Consider the following 22,434-nt stretch of genomic DNA (forward strand, 5'->3'; position numbering starts at 1 on the left):
TTTAGTTTTAATATCTTCTTTAATAAGACATTACAGCACACAACTGAGCCCCAAGTGTGTCAGTTAAACATGGGGATGCAGATCCATAGGAAGTAAAATGGAAACAAATATAATCTTAACCCCATTCCTTTTGGCAATTAATGGAAACACAGAATACAACGGACCAATTCCCTCTCAGTGTCTCAGATTTTATAAAGTCTTTGAAGACACCATAACAGTTTTATGATGAACTTTGCTGTGATCTGTTAAAGAATCTTCAAATTAAATAATGAGGATGCTTAAGAATTATAGTTTTCCCCTTAGAGCAAATTTAACTCAAACATAATAGAAAGGGATTGTACTAATTATCCTTACACAAAGCATGAGAATTAATGTCTTATGCAAGACCAATGCAGCTATTTTCCTATCACTGAGATATAACATTAAATATGGTGTCTTCAGCTGCTTATAAAAAAGGGTTAAATACAAGAACAAAAAGCTTTTATTCTGAATTACAGTCAGTAAAACAAATGAAAAAAAAAATAAACCAAAACTTGTGAATGATTTTTAAATGATTTGTTACTAAATGTAAACATACATATGGTCAAAGCATTTTTAAAAACCTTTAAATTGTAATTTAACCAGAACTTCAATAATACCCACCACAAGCAATCAGGCAAATTCTTATGTTCTGGTACCCAACATATTAGGAAGTAACAGATATTAAATCTGAAACTTAGGAAATTAAATACATGGAAAAAAAGACTAAATTAAGAATGCAATAGAAGTCACTAAGAAACTATCACCACTGAAGAAGCTTTTCCTTGTCAATATCTTAAACTTACAGTGAAGTCAAACAAGATGGGCAGAATCTGCACAGCTACAAAACAAATGCAGTGATAAATTACAGCAGAAAGAGGGAATGCATTTTGTAAATCCACAGGATCAGATTTGTGGCTCTAAGCAATTACCAGCAAATAGTTGAGTGTTCTTCCTATTAACTTTAAAATTTAAACAGTTACAGCAGTTACACTAGTAAAGTTAATAGTTGACAAGAGCAAATTAGAAGAACCCTAAAATTGTCTTAACTGGGAGGGATTTACCTCATCCATCTGAACCAGCCCATTTCCCCATCCTCAGAGCCAAAAGAATGTGGAGATTGGCCTATTTTAATCCTTTACTAGTTCAGATAGAAGTCATACTGTACAGTCTTGGATTTTAGGAACCAGCACAAAGTAAACTCCTAAAATCAACTATTCATTTACAAAGGAAAGGAGGGAGAAGGTTTTGGGGAATTAACCCAGCGACAAGCAATTCCAATCTTCCTATTAATAAAAAACCATTCATAAAATTGGCCAAAACATTAATAACTTCCAAAAAGTCCTTCAAAAATTGAGTTTTAATTGCCAATTAATGAACTTGGATTCTGAAAGAATCTGGTATAACTTATATAAGATAGATCTTTACCAGTTCACATATGATCCATCATATTTTGTATTCAATGGCAGCCTTACTGATGATTTTGTTATGGCATATACTTCAGAACTTAATCTTTCAGAAGGGCTCACTGAAAATCCAACCACATTAGGAATTTATCAGTTATCTACAGGGTATACCTGGCTGGCAGCTACGGCCAGGTCATATAGCAAGTTGAAATATTCCAACCTCAAACATAGAAACATCAGAGGGGGAAATGACACATGATGTTAATACACTAAGGCAGCAAGTAAGTCATTTTTCACCTAGGTCAACAGCTGCCAATAAAACTGTATGAATGAGTCTGTTCTAGTTTAACTAATGAACCTGCCACTGAGCTGAGAGAGGGAGATTAAGAATTGCGCTTGCAATTCTAGCTGACGAATTCATTAGATTTTCATAAGGCAAATAATGTGGAAAGTTAGAACAGAATTTCTAGAACCATTTATCCTGTGATGTTGTAAAATCAAAGTACTACTTTATTAAATGAGTTATTTTACACAATATGAACATCAATATAATTACAATTGTAAAAAAATTTTTATAACAAGGATGGACTGATTTTCAGATTTCCAAATCAGAGTCAACTGTACATTTACACAGAATTGTCTTTGCATGAAGCCCAAAAGGGAACAGCATAAAAATGAGTGTTTCTGTAGCCCCTTTATTTTTGCTGATCAACAGTTTGTTAGAAAAGCAGCTGCAGGTTTGTTACCTAAGGTCTGAGACAGTAGAAGAGTCAAAGGTGTCATGAATTCACCTATAAAACATAAATGAAATTTTCAGTGAATGTAAGCATTGCACAAATACAACTTAAATGCATTTCAAATGTCTAAGAAAAATGCACCACATGCATAGGCTATCAAGTTAGTCTGATGGATTTGTCAAAGATTTTATAAACAACAAATCTTCGATGAATTTACTTTAAAAAGAAAAAATTATCTCACACCACCATCACCACTTAGGGAAAATAAAAAACCAAAAACCAACCACACAGAAAGTGTAAACAGATTATTTTCAAGCAACTATCAAGTTTATATAGTATATGCCTACATTTGCCATATACCTCAATGCACTCAGAAGCTCTGTTAGATACTGGAAGTGAAATACCTGCAACAAGGCACTCAGGAACATTGTTCTGCATCGTTTCTGGGAGCAAGACCCTCAAATGCCTTTGTAATAGTTATTTTCTTTTAGCTGGTAAGTCTCTTCCATTCTTGGACCAGAGTTGGTCAGCATCACCTCATCCCCCCATTTTGGGCTACAGTAGTAAAATACTTGGGTGTTTCAAAGGCATTGAGAAGATCTGGTTTGGGAAAATGGGCTTTTATCAATTGTAAAGGTAAACATGAGCTTAACACGGGGGAGCAATAAAAACTCAGCTGGAAGGTACACATTATTTTCAGTTACAGAAGATCATTTTGCTCTTGCTTACAACCTTGACATTAACAAATGAAAAGACAAAAGGTCAACTACCTGTAAACAACTTTATGCCTGAACATCAGCCAATTCTGGAGGAAGTGGAGTCTTAGGATGCTTGCTTTCAAAGTGCTGCTTGAAGGTCTTCGGGTCTGGCATTTGTGTCTAATTAAAAAATTGTGGAAAAAAGAAACCTTATTCATGAAATAAAAATGTTAACTTTTCAAATCCTGAGCCTGCTCATGATAGACAATTATCTCCAAAACACTTTTAAGTTCCTGTAACTAGTGGTGGACATAAAAAAGGACCTTGTAACAAAGAAATTCCTAATATATCACCAAATTTCACATATGAACAAAGGGTGGGTCACTAAGAATGAGGCATTCTGCTTGTTTAACAGCAAACAGATACATTTACTTAACACATTATGTCAAGCAGGTTACCTGAATTCTCACCGAACCTTCCTATAGTAATCTTAAATTAGTTCCTACTATCCTTTCTCATTTCGCATGATAAAGAAACTAAAACCTAGACTGTAACTTGTGCAAGATCTGTTTTAACTTAGTACTAGTACTTCAGTTCTCAAATGCTACACTATACCAACTTCCCTATGCAACGACCTTCAATTATTTAGTCTTTAGCCCATTTGATTAAACCAAAACACAAAATGAAAGTTTTTGCTGTTTTGTTCTGAGTTTTTATTTTATTTTTTAAAAAATATTTATTCATGAGAGACATGGCGGGGGGGGGGGGGGGGGGGCGGGCAGGGAGAGACACAGGCAGAGGGAGAAGCAGGCTCCACACAGGGAGCCGGATGTGGGACTGGATCCCTAGGCCAAAGGCAGGCTCTAAACCGCGGAGCCACCCAGGAGTCCCAGTTCTGAGTTTTTATTTATTTTTTTAAAAGATTTATTTATTTATTCATTCACGAGAAACACAGAGCGAGAGAGAGAAAGGCAGAGACACAGGCAGAGGGAGAAGCAGGCTCCATGCAGGGAGCCCAACGTGGGACTCGATCCCAGGTCTCCAGGATCACAACCTGGGCCGAAGGTGGCGCTAAACTGCTGAGCTACCCGAGCTGCCCCAGTTCTGAGTTTTTAAATAGGTGAACCACTCTAAGTACTTTTAGATCTAAGTATTTACTCATTAGTAATTTAATGAAATTTACTTTTACCCTTCCTCTTTACAAAGACAAGTTGGAAAGTTGTCTTTACAAGTCTAAAGTTGCTTGATTTCATTATTTTGAGTGTATCAATGTTCAGTATGGACAAGATATTTAATGGATTTCCTCTTTTAAAGAGAACTTTTACATAGCTAGGAACTTCTATTCCATCAGTAATGCCTTCAGATGATGAACTTTAGTCTCAGAATCATGTCTTGCCAAGATCCTTTCCCACAACCTTACCCAGGTGCAGGACTTCGGGGGAAAAAAAAACACATTTATACATATGGTATATATATGCATATATATTGGACAAACTTTACTATGTACTTTTCCTTTGGGGCTTCTGCTAAGCTTGAACAAAAAAGCAAGAAAGAGATTCTGGCTTGGAATCTAAAAGAAACTTCTTTGAAAGGCAGTGTGTATGCAAGTAGGCTCCAGAATTAGACTGCCTGGGTTCAGATCCCAGCTCTTTGCACTAGCTGGGTGATCATGCACAAGTTATTTAATCCCCATGACTCAGTTTACTCTTCTGCAAAATGAGAATACAAGTCCTTTATTTCATATGGTGGATTAGTGGACTGATACATATAAAACACTTGATAAGCACTGAATAGTAGTTGTTATGATTATTCTTCAAATCTATTAAAACACATTAGTTCTAGTCAATGTAAATATATTCCATATAGTTTTGCAGACATCCTCACTATGAATTTAGTGGGGGGAAAAGAAGTCAACTCTATAATCAGAGATATATTCACTTGTATCCTACATAGCTTAAACTAAGAATGAAGATCTGATTTCCTTACAAAGTTCAAAAGGCAGTATCTGCCCTGAAGACATCTTTATTCTAAACGAGGGAAAGGGACTTTGCTTTGTTCTCTCCCTTTCCCTGACACAAAGAGAACTGTGCCTGCCCATAGGAGCCATTCAAAAAATTATCTGTTAAATAGACAACTGAAGACAGACACTTAAAATAACCAGCTCTCCAATCTACTGTTTATTTTGCCTTAGTTGCAAAATTTTAACCTATATAAACAAACGTCCAAGGAAAGAATTGTCCACCGGAAAACTATGTCTTTCAATTCCCCTTACCCTACAAACAGTGCAGGTATATATTAAGGCAGCTTTGGCAGCAGCCTTTTGGTCATGTCCTTGTTTCTTCTTTTGTCCAGCTTGCTTTTTGGCATTTTTCTGCTGAGATTGAATCTTCTGCTGTCCACGAGCCATATCTAAAAACAGAAGTTGAGGCATTACAGTGATTAATACAGAATAACATTCTCAGAGTTGGAGACTTAAGTTTTATATAGGTATCAAAATGTATCAGTTTTCAAATTCTCACATACAATGCTACTAGAGAATAAATTAGTACAACCACTGTGGGAAACTGGTAGTAGTCTATTCTATAACCTAACAATCTCAGAATATAACTATATATATATATATATATATATAATTTGTATATTTGTATATCAGAGCATCATTTCTAAAACTGGAAACAATCCAAATGCCAGTTACTGGTAAAATGGATACATAACTTGCCATATATTTATACAATAGAATATTATGCTACATCCAAAAAGAAACTATTGTTACAAGTAACAACATGGTTGTATCCAGTGTTAAGGGAAAGAAGCCAGATACAAAGTATATAGGTTGTATACAGTTCAAAATAGGCAAAGCTACCCTAGGAGGTAGTGACTAGGGGGGGGGAAAAAAAAGGCATGGGGGCGGAATTTAAGGGTGGTGATTGGTTCTATATCTTCATCTGGGTAGTGGTCATACGGGTGTGTTCATTTGTAAAAATTCATTGAGCTTTATATCTAAGATTTGTGCACTCCGCTATATGTAATCTTTAAAAATTTACCAGAAAAGTTTAGTGCCATTTCCCAAGCATTTGCTGGAGCACTTTACTTTCCAGTATTCACTGTTGTGAATTAAGATTTTTACAACTTTAAGAGGTAGCAGCCATCTATTGCTGGGCATAATGGCTGCCCTGAGACCTCTGGTGAAGCCCAAAATCATTAAAAAGAGGACCAAGAAGTTCATCCGGCACCAGTCAGACCAATATGTCAAAATTAAGCACAACTGGCGGAAACCCAGAGGCATTGACAATAGAGTACGCAGAAGATTCAAGAGCCAGATCTTGATGCCCAACATTGGTTATGGGAGCAACAAGAAAACAAAGCACATGCTGCCCAGTGGCTTCCGGAAGTTTCTAGTCCACAAAGTCAAGGAGCTTTAAGTGCTGCTGATGTGCAACAACAAATCATATTGTGCAGAGATTGCTCACAATGTATTCTCCAAGAAAGCAAAGCCATTGTGGAAAGAGCAGCCCAGTTGGCCATCAGAGTCACCAATCCCAATGCCAGGCTGCAGTAGCGAAGAAAATGAATAGACAGCTTATGTGTGTGTCATATTTGTGTTAATAAAGCCATAAAACTACCAAAAAAAAAGAAAAGATTTTTACAACTTTAAAAGAAATAAGGGCTGTCATCTAAAGCTTCTAAAGGAGATACTAAGAGCAATGGGAACAGTTCTCTTAAATACTCAGGTTCCATAAAACTACTGTACTATCTTAAACCTTTCAAAAAAAATTAGTCCCTGCAGGATTGCTGGAGAAATAATTAAATAAGACTAAATTAGTTTCCAGTTGAGAGAATGAACCTTGTAAAAAGGGTAAAGATGCCTTTACAAAACTGAAATGCACCACCTTTTACTGATAGTCTGAAATGAAGCTAGATGGGTTAAAAATAAGTTACTGAAAAAAAAAAGTTACTTTACTTTTTCATTAAAATTAGTTTTCTCGGGGATCCCTGGGTGGCTCAGTGGTTTAGCACCTGCCTTTGGCCCAGGTCGTGATTCTGGAGTCCTGGGGATTGAGTCCCACATCGGGCTCCCTGCATGGAGCCTGCTTCTCCCTCTGCCTGTGTGTCTGCCGCCCCCCCCCCCCCCCCCCCCCCCGCTCTGTGTGTGTCTCTCATGAATAAATAAATAAAATCCTAAAAAAAAAAAAAAAAATTAGTTATCTCAAACCAAGAAACAGACTCTTAACTATAGAGAACTGATGGTTCCCAGAGAAGAGGTGCATGGGGCATGGTGAAATAGGTGATAGGGATTAAAGAGTACATTTAATCATGAAGAGCACTGTGTGTATAGAATTGTTGATATTGTACACCTGAAACTAATGTAACACTATATATTACTTATACTGGAATTAAAAAAAAAAAAACTAAAGTCCTCTATTAGACAACACAAGTTAAACCTGCTCATAAAGGGTCTAATAGGCCCCAGTTGCTTTTTAAGTATATTGAAATTGGGTCCTAAGTAGAATTCTGATGTAGGACCTTGACTAGCACTGCAATTAAGCTTTAAGCTTTTAAATCATTGTAGGATATGAACACAATATGGATCTAGATCATCTTTACCAGCAAACGGGGCTGGCTTTTTTTCTGGCTGGAAACCTAACCAGTTAATGGATATAAAGTCAAAGCATTTCATAGAAACACATGAGCTTCTTCCCCGAAAAAAGGGAAACTGAAGAAACAAATACACTGCTTGGCCAAATTCCCACTAGTATTTCGCTCAGGACTGAAAGTCAGATAAAACACAGAAGAGGATCAATGCTTTTTGTAAAGACTCAGTTGAATATTTTAACAAACTATAAAAATTTTTAGTATGCTAGTTTAGTATATTCTCAAATAATAGTAAATATTACCAGATGTGTTAGCCCTTGAAAACTAAACTTCCATTTTAGTTTTTATAAAGCCAAATCTTTATTAATCCCAAGCCAAGTGGGATGATTTTTTTAAAAATGTATATGAAGTACAAATGCCATGGCAAGCATATGGAACCTATTCCCACAGAAACAGATTTGGACACTTAAGTATGATTTGGATGATCATAAGTATTCAATCTTTATGTATCCCAATTTTCTATAACATCTTTTATCAGTACCTTATGTTAGAATACTTCAGTCCTCCATGCATCTGAACTCTTCTACAGAATGTCTGCTACGAATGCTAACACAGATCCTGTGGGTAACCTCAATTGATTTAAGCCACCAATTCCAGAAGTTTCTTTGGTAATTACAAGTTATTAACTATTTTCATGCAGTGATCTGCACAATGCAACGAGATGCACATTATTTTTAACTTTTCCATTTAGGGCTTCTCCTAAAATATAACATTACACAATAGATTTAACCCATTTTCACCTAACAGTAACAAATAAAACCATAAAAGCTTTAATAAGTAGAAACTGTAATCGCTTATTCTCATTTTAAAAACAGAAATCTTAGCACCTGGTAAAGGAAATAGAGTCAACAGTCTAAATGCGTGGGGTAGGCCCTTGACTTCCAACAACTCACTGCATTGATTTCCTTTCTGAAAGCAGAAATGCAAACGAACGAGCCACCTGCTTTTGGGCAGCTCAACTCAGGAACTGCTCTCAAGCCACTCGAATTTTCTACAAAATCTTAAGCACGACTTCTTAATTGCACAGGACAAACTGAGGCCCGCAGGACCCCTTAAGCGCAGGTTGTTAACGTAACTCTGTGTGGTTTTCTCAGAACGCTGCGGAGAGGGAAGTAGAACCAAGAGTTCTCTCCAAAATGAAGAGCTCTTACCGAGGCAACAAGCAAGCAGTGCCCCCCCCCCCCCCCCCGGAAAAGATCCCCTTAAAACCAAAACAGACGAGCAAGAAAAATGTTGGGATCCAGGAAGTAGGATCATTCTCCACAACCCTCTGAAACGAAGAGGCCCGGGCTGATCGACGTTCCGACCCTAGCTCTTAGCCCCGTCCCGTCGGGGGAGGGAAGCGGAAAGCGCAGGAGAAGGTCGACCTCGGCCCCGGGCGGGGAGCCCCGTCCTCACCCCTCCTCAGCCGCCACACAGCCCCCACCTACCCGCCGCTTCCCACAGACCCCGGCCCGAGGCGCGCCTCCCGGGCTTCGGCTGCCGAAACCCGGCCCCTCCGGCCGCGGCTCCAGAAGCCCAGCGGCGGCGGCCGCCACGGGGTAAGGTTACCGCCGCGCTCGGCTGCCGCGGGCGGCCTGCGCCCCGCCACCTGCAGGGCCCGGCAGGCGCCGAGCTCCCCGCCGCCGCGCCCGCGCCCGCGCCCGCCCCCGCGCCCGCACAGGGCCGGCCCGGCCCGGCCCCGCCGCCGCCTGGAAGGCCCGGAGGCCGGCGGCCCCTCGCGACCCGCCGCGACCCCGCCGCCAGGCCCCCACCCGGCTCCCCGACGTCCTGCGGCGTCAGCGCCGCCCCCGCAGCCGCTCACCCGGGCCGGGACAGGCTTGCGTCGGAGACCGCGCAGCGCGAGGCGGCCGGGGAGGTGGCCGGAGGGAGAGGAGGGGGAGCGCGCCCAGCACCGCTTCGGCCGCCTCCACCCGCCGAGGACGGGAAGAGGAGAGCACAACAGCCCGCGCCTCGCGCCCGCCGCCGCCGCCGCCGCCGCCGCGCGCGCCCGCCGCCGCCTCAGCCTCGGGGGAGGCCACTACGCTCGTGCCCGCGCACGCCGCGCAGCGCTCCCAGGCGCCCCAGCGCCCGCCCGCCGCCCACTCGCCTTCCTGCGGCGGCCGCCTCCCCCGCCCCGCCCCTGCTCGCACGCCGCCGCCCTTTCCGGTCGCACGGGCCAATGGCAGCGCGCCCCTGTTACATAAGCGCCGGGGGGCGGGGCCTGGCGGCGCCGGCGGCCCCTGCGCGACGGGAACTGCGGGGGACGTCGCCCCGTGTCCCCGGCGCCCCGCCCCGGCCGCGTGCTCTCGGGGCGGCTTCTGCCGGCGCGGGAGCCGCGTGATGCCGGTCCTGCTGGGTGACGGCCCGCGGCGTGTTTCGCAAGTCGCTCGCCAGCTCCCTCGGTGGGGCGGCGGCCGGGCCTCGGGCCCCGCGTCCCTTCTCACCCGCCTCCCGCCCCGCCGGCGCCTGCAGTGCCGCGGCCCGGGGACCGGCCCCGAGAGCTGCGCGGGCGCCGGAGACCGTGGGGCCCGGGGCGCCCGCCGCCCCCGCCGCGCCCGCCGCCCCCGCCGCCCCCGCCGCGGCCGCGCAGCCTTTGTTCTTTCGCGCACCGGCCCGCAGCCTGGTTCCCACGGAAACCACGGTTATTTTTACCAGTCTGGGGGGTTAGGGAGTTGAGGATTCCAGCCGCACTGCCTCGGCGCCGCTGGCTGGGTCCCCGGCCGGCTCAGCCATCTACTACCAATGCGCAGAGTTAGTTGCTAGTACTGGGGGAAATGGCTAAGTTGAATTTGGTTGTTGTTTGCTTCTTGATTTACAGGCCACGACCTCAACCTCCGGTACCTGATTAAGAACTATTGCGGTTGTGATCTGCTGATCATCTGGAAATGGCATTTTAGACTTTGGCTTTACGCCGCCTGTCCCCCGCCCCGCCCCCCACCGCGCGCGTTGGTTTCTAATTAGATTTATTAGTAACGAGGAAAAGGGAAGCCTTTGTGTTTGGCGTCCTCACCTTGCCCATAGCGTCCACGCTCCACTCGCCTGTCAGTACCCAGGAGAAGCGAGTTTAATATAAACTCGGGGGAGTGGGATACAGTCGTGACAGAATGGTTCAAAATAAGCGGGAAGGAGCTAGCAGCTCGTCGCATTTGGGTAGCATACAATGATCTGGTTGATAAGTCCTTCCTTATCCTCATTTCAGCCTCTCTCATCTTTACTTTCATATCTCTCCCCGTTTTATCATTTTTATTTTTTTAAACACTCTTTTTTAAGATTTTATTTATTTATTCATAGACACAGGGAGAGAGGGGGCAGAGACACAGGCAGGGAGAAGCAGGCTCCACGCAGGGAGCCCGATGTGGGACTCGATCCGGGGTCTCCAGGATCACACCCCAGGCTGCAGGCGGCACCAAACCGCTGCGCCACCGGGCCTGCCCCTCTCCTGGTTTTAAATTGACGTTCTTAAATCTTACCGATACCTCTCCAATATTGAGCTGCAAGCTCATTTTCATCACCATATGCTCAGTGCCTAGCAGTGTGCTAAACATGGTAGGCACTGATTAAATGGATGTTGGCCAAATGAACTGGAGGTATCTAAAGAAAGCAAAACTTTGGACATATCATGAAGCTCTAGCTTAGTCAGTAGTCACCACAACCATAATGACTGTGTTAACCTGGCTAACAGGAGGGGGATGAGGTACTCAGAGAACCTAAAGACAGGAAATCCAAAGAGCTGCGTTTGTCTAGCCATGAATCAGAGTGGGCAGTGGAAAGGGACAGAGAAATTTGGCAGGCTGAAATAAGTCTTACCTGGAGAGGGGATTTTTGCTGTGAGGCGATATTACCATGCCACTTGTTACCGATGCCTAGACGAAATATCCATTTAAGCTAGTGTTTCTTAAAATTCTGCATTATACCACCTTTTAGGTATGGTAAAAGCTAAGGACTTTGCCCCCAGAAAGTTCGTATACATAGAAATTTATCTCCATTGGTAGAGTTTCTCAACCTTGGCACCACTGACACTTTGGGCTAGATAATTTGTTGCTCTGGGGGGCCTGTCCTAGGGATTGTAGGATGTTTGGCAATACCCCTGCTCTGTAACCTTTTGATGCCAATATCATGCTATCTCCAGTCGTCACAAATGAAAAATGTGTCCATATCTTTCCAAGTGTCCTCTGGGGGTCAAAATCTCCCCTGGTAAAAACTGCTGCTTACAGGATATGGTATTATGGTAACTTTATATGTTGGTTAGGGCATTTGAAATATGAAGGGAAGAAAGGAATGGATAAGATTCAACATCTGAGAAGTGATGAACAGTAAACGAAAAGTGGATGAATTAGCATTACTACCAGCTGGTGTCCTACTTATTCTATAGAAATGTGACAGCAACTGGGATATGAAAACCTTAGGATTTTTAGACACATTGCTGGTTTTAATTGTGAATGCTGCAGTATTTCTATTGACTAGTTCTCTTCTACCTTTAGACAATTACTCGGGGTTAATATACAGTAATCATATGCCTATTTTTTTTAAAGATTTTATTTATTTATTCATAGAGAGAGAGGCAGAGACACAGGCAGAGGGAGAAGCAGGCTCCATGCAGGGAGCCCGATGTGGGTGGGACTCGATCCCGGGTCTCCAGGATCACACCCCAGGCTGCAGGCGGCGCCAAACCACTGCGCCACCAGGGATGCCCCCATATGCCTATTTCCAAGCCAAAATCACAACCAGGTTAAAATGCTTCTCTAAAGACCTAAAAGATTTATTTGTATTCATGTCCGATTTTCAGGAGTGAAAGAGTTGATAGTCAATATATTATTTCTCAAACAGATTATTCTGAATCACTTTCAATTTATCTGTGGCATGTAGGTTAATATCTAAATATAGTAAAGTGCTTAGCTTAGAGGTTCATTAGAGTTTAAAAGAGGCGAGGTCCTGGCCCCATAGGTCCTTCCATCTACTGACACCAATAATAGCAATAATGACAACAATAAACTCAAAACAAAAATGTTTCCTTTTCTAGCTCTTATTCCTCTAATCAACTTCTTGTTGCCATTTCTCGGGGCTACAACCTCGATTCTCTCATTTTCTCTATACTCTTTCCCCGAAGGAATCTCATTCACTCTTGTGGCTTTAAATAATGAACTTCAGATGACCCTACATCCGCCTACTAATTCAACCCTCTCTTCTGATTTCTAAATTGGTATATCCAAATGCCTATTTTCCATTTCCACTTTAATGTTTTATAGACATTTCATATTTAAATACCGTATGGTATTGAATCAAAGAAGCTGTTGATTGTAAGTTACATTTATCTCCACCAAGATAAAAAAAAATGACTGCCATTTGAACTATGGCATAATGCTAAGACACCCTTGATTATATAACACATCTCAAATTTCAGAGATGTTAAAATCAGTTTTTAAAATATTGTAATTTATTAAAATTGCATCAAAAAGAAAATACTTAGGAATAAATTTACAAAAAGAAGTGCAAAACTTATATTCTGAATGCTACAGAACATTATTGAAAGAACTTACAAAACACCTAAATAAATGGAAAGGCATTCCATGTTCATGGATCAAAAAAAAATTAATATTGTAAAACTGGCAATATTCCTCCAAATTTATCTGCAAATTCAGTACTTCCCCTATCAAAATCTCAGCTGTCATTTTTGCATAAATCAACAAGCTTATTGTGAAAACCATCTGGAAATTCCATGGAACCCAGATGTGATAAAATAAGAAGTATATTTGGTCTTTGACCCCGTTCCTGGCACAAAGCTCCAAAAAACCTTGGAATTTCCTGAGTGATATGAGTGTCTTTTGTCATTCATAAGGAGCTCCTTTTGAACATACCTGAATTTATGCTAATGAAATGACTTGGGGTGGGGCCCCTACATGTCAAGATAGGACTGGTTACCAGAGATAGACTAAGTGATTAGAGGATTAAAACTTCCAGCCCTAACCACCAACCTCTGGGGAAGCAAAGGGGAGGGGGCTGTAGATTAAGCTCTATAAAAACTACTGAGCAATATTTGATCAGCTTCCAGGTTGGTAAATGCATCCCCATGCTGGGAAGGTGGCACACCCCAGTTACATGGGAACAGAAGCTCCTGCACTTGGGACCCTTCTGAAATTTGCCCTATGTTCTTCCTCATCAGGCTGCACATCTACATTCTTTATAATATCTTTTACAATAACAGTTTAAACATAAGTAAATGTTTCTCTGAGTTTTGTGAGCTGTTCTAGCAAGTTAATCAAAACTAAGGAGGTGATTATGGGAACCTCTGATTTATAGCAGATTAATCAGAAGCACAGGTAGCAAGCTGCTATTGTTATTGACATCTGAAAGCGGATATTGGGGTAGTTTTGTACGACTGACCTCTTAACCTGTGGGACCTGATGCTATCCCCCTAGACAGTAAATTGCAGGATATCTATCTGGTGTTGCAAAATTGATGTTTGGAAGTCCTACCTATCTAGTGTCAGAAGGGAAGTAGTGTTGTAGTGCACTATTGGGAGTAGAGGAGACACGGGGAAGAGGAGTCTGTTTTATCCTTACATCAGAATAGCCAAAACAATGTTGAAAAGAGGAACAGAGTTGGAGGATTTATACTTTCCAATTTCAAAACACACTATAAAGCTATAGTAATTAAGACTGTGGTACTATCATAAGAACAGACATATAGATCAATGGGATAGAATTGAGAACCCAAACATATATATTCACATTGATTTCGACACAGATGCCAGGAAAATTCAACAGGGAAGGAGCAGTCCTTTCAACAAATGGTGCTGCAACAATTGGATATCCACACGTATAAGAATGAAATTGGATCCCTACCTCATCTGTATACAAAAATTACAATGGATCACAGATCTAAATGTAGATGCTAAGAATATAAAATCCTTAGAAGAAAATACAGGAATAAGTCTCCATGACCTGGGGTTAAGCAAAGCCTTCTCAGATATGACACCAAAAGCACTGATGACAAAAGAAGTAACCCAGGGGTGCCTGGGTGACTCAACTGGTTAAGTGTCCAGCTCTTGATTTCCACCCAGGTTATGATCTCGGAGCTGTGGGATCAAGCCCCACTTTGGGCGCTCCATGCTGGGCATGGAATCTGTTTAGGATTCTCTCTCTCTCTCCCTCTCCCACTGCCCCTCCTCCCCCATCTCTGAAGAGAAAAAAAAAAAAAGGTAACGCATTTAAAAAATGGGCAACAGATCTGATTAGGTATTTCTTCAAAGAAGACATACAAATGGCCAATGCATACAAGGAAAGATGCCCCCCATAATTAGCCCTCAGGGAAAAGCAAATCTGAGATAGAACTTCACACCTATTAAGATGGCTGTAATAAAAGAGATAGGTATTAAGTGTTGGAGTGGATGTGGAGAAGATAGACACCCCTCCCCCCATACTTGCTGGTGGCAGTGTGAAAACATTCTGGTAGTTCCTCAAAAGGTTAAATGCAGAGTTATCATATGGTCCAGGAATTCCTGTCCTAAGTCCACATCCAAGAGAAATGAAAACTTACATCCACACAAAAACTTGTACATGAGTGCTCAAAACAGCATTCTGGCTATTCATAATAACCCAAAAATAGAAACAACCCAAATTTTCGTCAATGATGAGTTGATAAATAAAAGAGGTATATCCATAAAATAGAATACGAGTCAGCCATAAAAAGACATTAAGCACTGAGACAGCATGGACAAATCTTGAAAACATTATGTTAACTGAAAGAATCTAGACACAAGAGACCACATATTGTATAATGATTTGATTTATCTGAAATGTTCAAAATTGGCAAGTCTATAAAGATGAAGTAGATTAGTGGTTGCCAAGGGCTGGGAGAATTGGAGGGGGATGGGAAGTGCTTGGTAATGGGCCTGGACTTTCTTTTGGGATGATGAAAATATTTTAAGATTGGCTGTGGTGTTAATTGCACAACTCTGAATATACTGAAAGCCACCGAATTGTGCACTTTAAGTAATTTGTATCTTATGTGAATTATATCTCAATAAAGCTGTTATATTTTTAAAAAGTGATTTTGGATGACAAAAACTGGAACATCCAATATTCTCTCCACTGCCATGCAGCAAATCTCCTTCTGATCCACTTTATTCCACCTCAGAAAAGGCACTGCCACCCACTGGGGTAACCATTTCAAAACCTTATTGTTAGCCCTGATATTTCTCAATCCCTTATCTCCCACTTCCAATCTATTGCCAAGTCATGTTGACTCTATTCCAAAATATGTACTGACTCTCTCCGCTTTTCACCAACTGCACTGCCACTGTTCTAGTCCAAGTCGCCATCTTTCACCTGGTTTGTCTGGAGCAATTAACCTACCAGGAAATGAAGAAATTCTTCAGCTCTCCTTTAGTATAATTACTTCTGGGCAATCATAATGATGTTTTAAAACTGCATATCTGCTCAGGTTACTTCCATGCTTAAAACCCTTCATTGGCCATTCATGGCACACTGAGTAAAATCCTGTCTTCTTATCATGGCACACAAAGCATTGTCTGGGCTCCTGAAATTCTTTTCTCTTGCTGTGCCCTAGCCTTCATGGTCTTTCAGTTCCTTAAGCCAACCATCTCTTGCCTCTCTTGTATGCCCTGCCCTCCCTTCGAGCATGGCTACTTTCTATTCTCTCTTCAAATTCCAACTGAAGTATCACATTCTCAGAGAAACCTTCCTTCCTTGAGCGCCCATCTGAATGAGGATTCCCCTGGGGGCACCTGGCTGGCTCAGTTAGGAGAGCATATGACTCTCAGTCTTGGGGTTGTAAGTTTGAGTGCCACGTTGGGTGTAGAGATTACTGAAAAATAAATATTAAAATAAATAAATAAATGAGGATTCCTCTGTGTGGAGAAAAAGGAGCCCTTGTACACTGTTGGTGAGAAAGTAAACTGGACAGCCACTGTGGAAAATAGTGTGAAGATTCCTCAAAAACTTAAAAATAGAGCTACTATATGATCCAATAATTCCTGTATTGGGTATATACCCAAAGAAAACAAAAACACTAATTCAGAAAGATATATACACTCCTATGTTAATTGTAGCATTATTTGTAATAGCTAAGGTATGGAAGCAACCTCAGTGTCCATTGATAGATGAATGGATAAGGATAACGTGGTACACAAACACACAGAGGAATATTACACAGCCATGAAAGCAGATGAGATCATGCCTTTTGAGACAAGATGGACAGACCTGGAGGATATTATGCTAAGTGAAATAAGTCAGACTGAGAAAGACAAATACCACATGATTTCACTCATATGTGGACTCTAAAACAAAAACAACTGAATAAACAAGAAAAAAGCAAAAAATACCTGTAAATACAAAATATACTGATGGTTGCCAGAGAGGAGGGGGAACAGAAAGATGTGCAAAATTGGTGAAGGGGAGATATGTGCTTCCACTTATGGAATTAATAAGCTGTGGGAATAAAAGGCACACCATAGGGAATATAGTCAATAATATTGTAATAGCAAGATATGGTGACAGATGGTAGCTACACCTGTGGTGAGTATAGCATAATGTATAAACTTGTCAAATCACTATGCTGTCCATCTGAAACTGATGTAACATTGTGTGTCAACTAAATACTTTTTTAAGAAAAGAAACAAATGCAAAAGGCAGTTCTAAGGGGAAAAAAATCTATACCATCTACTATGTTCGTAAAAGTAAAAAATATTTAATAGCAAAAGATTTAAAAAAACTATAATGGGGGTAGGGTGTAGAACAGTATTTAAATGGGTAGCATCAAGGTTATTGGTTCCATTAAGGGCAGTTAATGAATGCAGAAAAACCTTCAGGTACTTACTTTTGAAAAACAGCTTTAATGAGGTATAACTGACATACAATAAACTGAATATATTTAAAGTGTCAATAGGTAAGCAAATATTTTCCCTGGTTTAGTGCTCTTGCAGCATCCTGTACTTCTCATTCTTAGCACTTATCATGTACACAGTTTATTGTAAACATAGATTGTATTCATATATACATAAACATATAAGTATATATATACACATATGTATATATGTTTACAGAATATATATGTACATATGTACATTTCTCCTTTCCATTTGACTTCTAAAACAATGAGATGTGACACTTACATAGTGCCTACTATCTACCAGGTACTGTACTTGACACATTTTCATTCATTTAATCCTCTTGATGATCCTTAGGTAACTGAGGTAAAAAACAGTTAAGTTACCCAAGATTACTCGACAAGTAAGTGGAAAAATCTGGTTTCAGACACCGGGCTCACTGGCCTACACCACAGCAGTAGGTGCTATAGCTCTTTTTGCCACCCTAGTGTAGCCAACATTGAGCATAGTGTTTGGTATGGTATAGACATTGCATAAACCCTTGTTGAGTGAATATATGCCTGAACGATCCCTGCATACCAGGTGAAGAGTCCTCCTAAGTATCACAGAGCATGCTGTAATAGGATTTACATAGTGATAATAATATAAATATGGACCTACCCACAATTATAATTACAAATATAACTTAATTGGGAGGATGGGGAATGAGAAGTCTATGTGTAATAGGATTTACATAGTGATAATAATATAAATATGGACCTACCCACAATTATAATTACAAATATAACTTAATTGGGAGGATGGGGAATGAGAAGTCTATGTGTGATGGGGCCAAAGGAGGGCGGGAAGAGCACTCAAAGAGAGCTAAGTTCTCACTTGCCACGGTTGGAAATCCCTAGATAATGCATAAAACTGAGAAAAACTTTCAAGGGGTCAGTATAAGAATCTTACTGGGCGACACTCTCGGGTCTCCTCCCTCTTCTTCGGGAGCTTTGTACTATCACTCAATAAACTTTGTTTTGTTGCCCACCAAAAAAAAAAAAAAAAAAAAAAAAGGAATGTTACTTAGAGGTATAGAGATAAACACCAAAAGAACGGACTAAAAGAATTGTACATAGCTGTGGCTGAAAAGAGAGAATTTGGCAGGCAAGAAACCACTGTTTTTCATAACTAGTCTTGTAGGACTAGTCATATGTTTCAACTGTGTGCATGTTTTACTGTGATAAAACAGAAACTAAATGTACAAAATGGTTTGTATTTCTAATAATTTCCTAACCATGTTTGTTTCCAGGTGGTATGTATGTCTTCATGGTGCTCAGTGCTTCCAGGTATCATAATATCAGTCCAGGTATTATTAGCACCCTTGGCATCTCCCTGCATTAGTTTCTACTTTTCATTCCAGGTAAGGACATGCTTTGGGTTCCACCGTTCCATTTTTCTAGTTCTCTGCATACCATCCTTATCTTTAGACCATCAGGTAGCTGAATGAGCTAGGGGAGAAGAGAGTATCCAAATTTAATGTGCCCATCCTCGTTGTCATTTTATTACATTAGTACTCTGAAGCAGGTGGAAACACCAAAACAAAATAGAAAAATCAAGCATGGAGTGTTTCATTTTTCCCCAGACATGAATTCGTACAGGTGTCTCTTGGGTGAGGGCCTTTGCCTTGATTTTAACCATAAAGCGTTTTTAGTCCAGTTGATGGTTCACTGATTTTGTCAGAAGTCTGCTGACTGCACTGGTGATGGATGGCAGACTGATCCCATACACAGAAATGAGTCCTGAAAATGACTCTCTCATTTCTCCTGACTTCTGCCGATCTGCAGAGACGGTTTTCTAATGTTTGGAGTTTGGAGGACAGAAGACAAGAAAAAAGCATTTAGTTGCACTCTGAAATTTAACCACTTTTTGGCTAAGTTTGGTTATTAATGCTTTTAACTACATGTTTAATTATATTCTATGTTTGATTTTAATAGTAGTTAAGCCATTATGGCTCAGAAGAATTTTTAATGACTGACTCCCCAGGTATAAAATCAAAGGGACAGTTTGAGTGACTTCCCAGACCCCTTCTAGTCCTTGAACTTCTGTGACTTGATGACTCAACATGAACTTCATGGTTATTTATTTATTTATTTATTTTTATTTATTCACAAGAGACACACACAGAGAGCAGAGACATAGGCAGAGGGAGAAACGGGCTCCATGCAAGGAGCCCGATGTGGGACTCGATCCTGGGTCTCCAGGATCACACCCTGAGCCAAAGGCAGGCGCTCAACTGCTGAGTCACCCAGGTGTCCCTTCATGGTCTTTTAACAGAGCTCTATTAATGAAAGGCAGAATAAAAATCACCCCCAAATATGCAAATTTGAAACCAAGGGTGCTTACTATTTACATAGAAAATGAAAATGTAATTTCATAATACTATAGGAAAGCATGAAGTGTTTGAGGGAGGAGCAGAAAATAGCAAGAAGGAAGAAATACTTGCTTGAAACTTCTGGCTTTTATTCCCTGTATCTTACGATGTTTTAATATCTGGGGGGCCTTCCAGCCACAGGGAGAGAGACTACACCTCCCAGGGCTAGCTAATCTCTGCAGATAACAGTCTACCTAGAATTATACCTTCTGTGTAAAAACACAGTCTCACATCTGTCCCCCCAACACCCTCCTTTTCTGACTCCCTGACAGACACCAATATTTCCCGGAACCTAAGTCGTCCCAGGGCCAGGTAGCAGGCCATCAGAATTCATCCCTGTAGCCTGAATTGACCTTTCTGTATCATCGTTCTGTTACTTACGTAAATTAAAATCCCGTGGGTCCAAATGAGACAGACATTTGGTCTCTGTTGACCATGGGAACCAGGAGAACTCCCTGTACTGCATGTTCCTCGTGGCTATGGTTGGCTCACTTCTGTAGGACACCTTACAGATGATAACCCAGACCTCCGATTCAGTCCCCTTGCAGGCTGCATAGCTTTGCGGTATTTCCCGATCACGCATCCAACCCCTAGACTGGGCCACATTCGAAAAATAAATGTTTAATCTTAAAGTGTAAGGTGACAGGCCTGTGGGGACAGAGGTGGAGAATGACAGATAATCACTGCAGCTTTACTTGTTATTTTGGGACCATTAGTCATAGGCCATGCCCGACCAAAGCCACATCCCTCCTATTGTCTTCCCATATCAAACTGAATTCATTGTTGCTCTGAGCCTCCTACCCGTAACAATAGCCATAATTGGGGCACCTACTCTGTGTCTCTCATCCTCACATCAGACCTTCCCTGAAACTCCGATTATGTCTCATTTTTTGATGAAGAAACAGACTCCAAGAGGTTAGTTTTCTCACTGGCACACAGCTAGAAGGTGGGGAGCTAGTAAGCGTAAGAGCCAGGACTGAGAGTTGAAATCTGATTCTAAACCCTGCCTTCTCTCCCCCACGCCACACTGCCCTGGGAACGGATGAAATCCAGTGTGGAGAGCTCCTCGTGTGTCTGAACCGCATCACGCTGACAGTGGTTCACGTGGGCAGCAGGCATCTTTCTGTTGTCGTGACTAAGCCCTGCTGCTCTTCTGCGTTGCATGGGGAGAGCTCTTATGATCTCCGGCTCTTGTTTCTTACTCTGAAAAACAAGGGGTTTGGAGTAGATGTCTTTTATGATAACAATTTGGATTCTTAAAATGTAACTTTGCTACCCTCTGATGCATGAGACATTTCTATTTTAAATCCTTCTTATTTCCAAAGTAGACTTGAAGTACCCAACTACTCAAGTGTCAGCTTTATTTAGCTGATATTTTATCTTTTTTCTTTCTTTCTTAGAATTCCAGGAAGTCAACAAAACACGTGAATTGGTTAACCTGAAGGAGATCTTTAGTGGCCTGGAGTTTGAAGTACAAATAAAAGAAGGAGGTCTTTATTTATTTTTTTTTAATTTTATTTATTTATTAGAGATACAGAGAGAGAGAGGGAGGCAGAGACACAGGCAGAGGGAGAAGCAGGCTCCACGCAGGGAGCCCGACGTGGGACTCGATCCCGGGTCTCCAGGATCGCGCCCTGGACCAAAGGCGGCACCAAACCACTGAGCCACCCAGGCTGCCCGAAGAGGTCTTTAATAAACAAATGATGTGTCATTTGGGACAAATGCAATATGATGTGTAGGTTCATCCAACATGGTGGTCAGGATACTTCAAGCATACTCAGCATAGTTAACATTTCCAAGGTGTATGTGTGTGTACGTGTCAATCTCAGTATTTAATTTCACTACCGATTGGTCTCAGCAGGGCTTATGCTTTTAGCTATCTTTCTGTCGGTGGGGATGGGTAGATACGCAAGATCCTTCTTGCGTCTGATCTATATTTTGACCTACGGCTTACACAGGTAAGACGTTTAGCTCACTAGAATCTGTGGCCCCAGGATAGCATATTATTATCTGGCCCACCAGAGGCTTGGACCGGAAGCCTTGTCCCATTAGCCTCAAAGTCTAGTCGACTAGCCTTCAAGTCTGGATCGCCAATCACTCAGTTCAAGAAATGTGACTTCTTTAAGGCCACTCATGCTACTTGATTGAATCTCTGTGTCTACATTTCCCCCAGGGATAGTAATACCTCTGTGGCACCTAATAGAAGCCAATATTTTGCCTGATATTTGATGTTGATTGCAAGTAGTTGACTGGCTTATAAGATAATCCAATTAACTGGAGAGAAAGACAGTGATAAATGTTAAAAACAATTGTATTGATTAAAACCTAATTACAACTAAGTTGAAAATTGGCTTTTTTAAAAAGAACTTTTTTAGTTTAGAGGAAATTTAATATGAGGAAAAGAGAAAGAAATTGAGAGAAATAGGAAGAGGATTTTTCCTATTCTGAGGTCAAAAGTTTTTGAAGAAGCATATATATATATAGTATATATATATACTAGTCCTTGTTTTTCTTACTATTCAATAAAATGCACTATTCATAAAATTTGCTATAACATGATGATCCTGAGTTCTTTAATTGTCAGACAAACTCCCTTTTGCTGTTTTATCATTATTGTAATTAGGGTGTTTTTTTTCAGCTGGCACAACATTGTTGATTTTTCTTTTTCTCATAAATGTTT

The 22,434-nt window shown here is 41.2% G+C and overlaps 1 protein-coding gene, 2 long non-coding RNA genes and 1 pseudogene across 7 annotated transcripts in view; 2 read left to right on the forward strand and 2 right to left on the reverse strand.

Annotated features, from left to right (window-relative positions):
* On the reverse strand, positions 1-10,169 carry ZNF706 (zinc finger protein 706). Of its 4 annotated transcripts, none has more exons than XM_077846807.1 (4): positions 10,147-10,169; positions 5,132-5,268; positions 2,932-3,039; positions 1-2,215 (listed from the first exon to the last, which is right to left on the reverse strand). In XM_077846807.1, the coding sequence occupies exons 2-3, from the start codon at positions 5,264-5,266 to the stop codon at positions 2,944-2,946; spliced, it is 231 nt and encodes a 76-aa protein (XP_077702933.1). In that variant the 5' UTR covers positions 5,267-5,268; positions 10,147-10,169; the 3' UTR covers positions 1-2,215; positions 2,932-2,943. The 4 variants fall into 4 exon arrangements, with proteins under 4 accessions (XP_077702933.1, XP_077702934.1, XP_077702932.1 ...); XM_077846808.1 differs by lacking the exon at positions 10,147-10,169 and adding an exon at positions 9,317-9,496; XM_077846806.1 differs by lacking the exon at positions 10,147-10,169 and adding an exon at positions 8,943-9,065.
* On the forward strand, positions 5,947-6,491 carry LOC144283107 (large ribosomal subunit protein eL32 pseudogene; annotated as a pseudogene).
* On the forward strand, positions 8,733-22,083 carry LOC144283110 (uncharacterized). Its single transcript, XR_013351439.1, has 2 exons — positions 8,733-9,053; positions 18,633-22,083. It is a non-coding gene; the product is annotated as an uncharacterized LOC144283110 (long non-coding RNA).
* The window catches only part of LOC144283109 (uncharacterized), a 17,208-nt gene continuing 13,100 nt past the window's right edge, over positions 18,327-22,434 (reverse strand). Inside the window, exons 2-4 of one of the 2 annotated variants that reach the window (XR_013351438.1) lie at positions 20,786-20,957; positions 20,136-20,349; positions 18,327-19,177 (exon numbers count right to left, since the gene is read on the reverse strand). This is a non-coding gene — a long non-coding RNA (uncharacterized LOC144283109). The remainder of the gene's footprint in view (positions 19,178-20,135; positions 20,350-20,785; positions 20,958-22,434) is intronic. The other variant, XR_013351437.1, reaches the window with a different exon arrangement.

This window comes from Canis aureus, chromosome 14 (genome assembly GCF_053574225.1).
Source record: "Canis aureus isolate CA01 chromosome 14, VMU_Caureus_v.1.0, whole genome shotgun sequence".
NCBI lineage: Eukaryota > Metazoa > Chordata > Mammalia > Carnivora > Canidae > Canis > Canis aureus.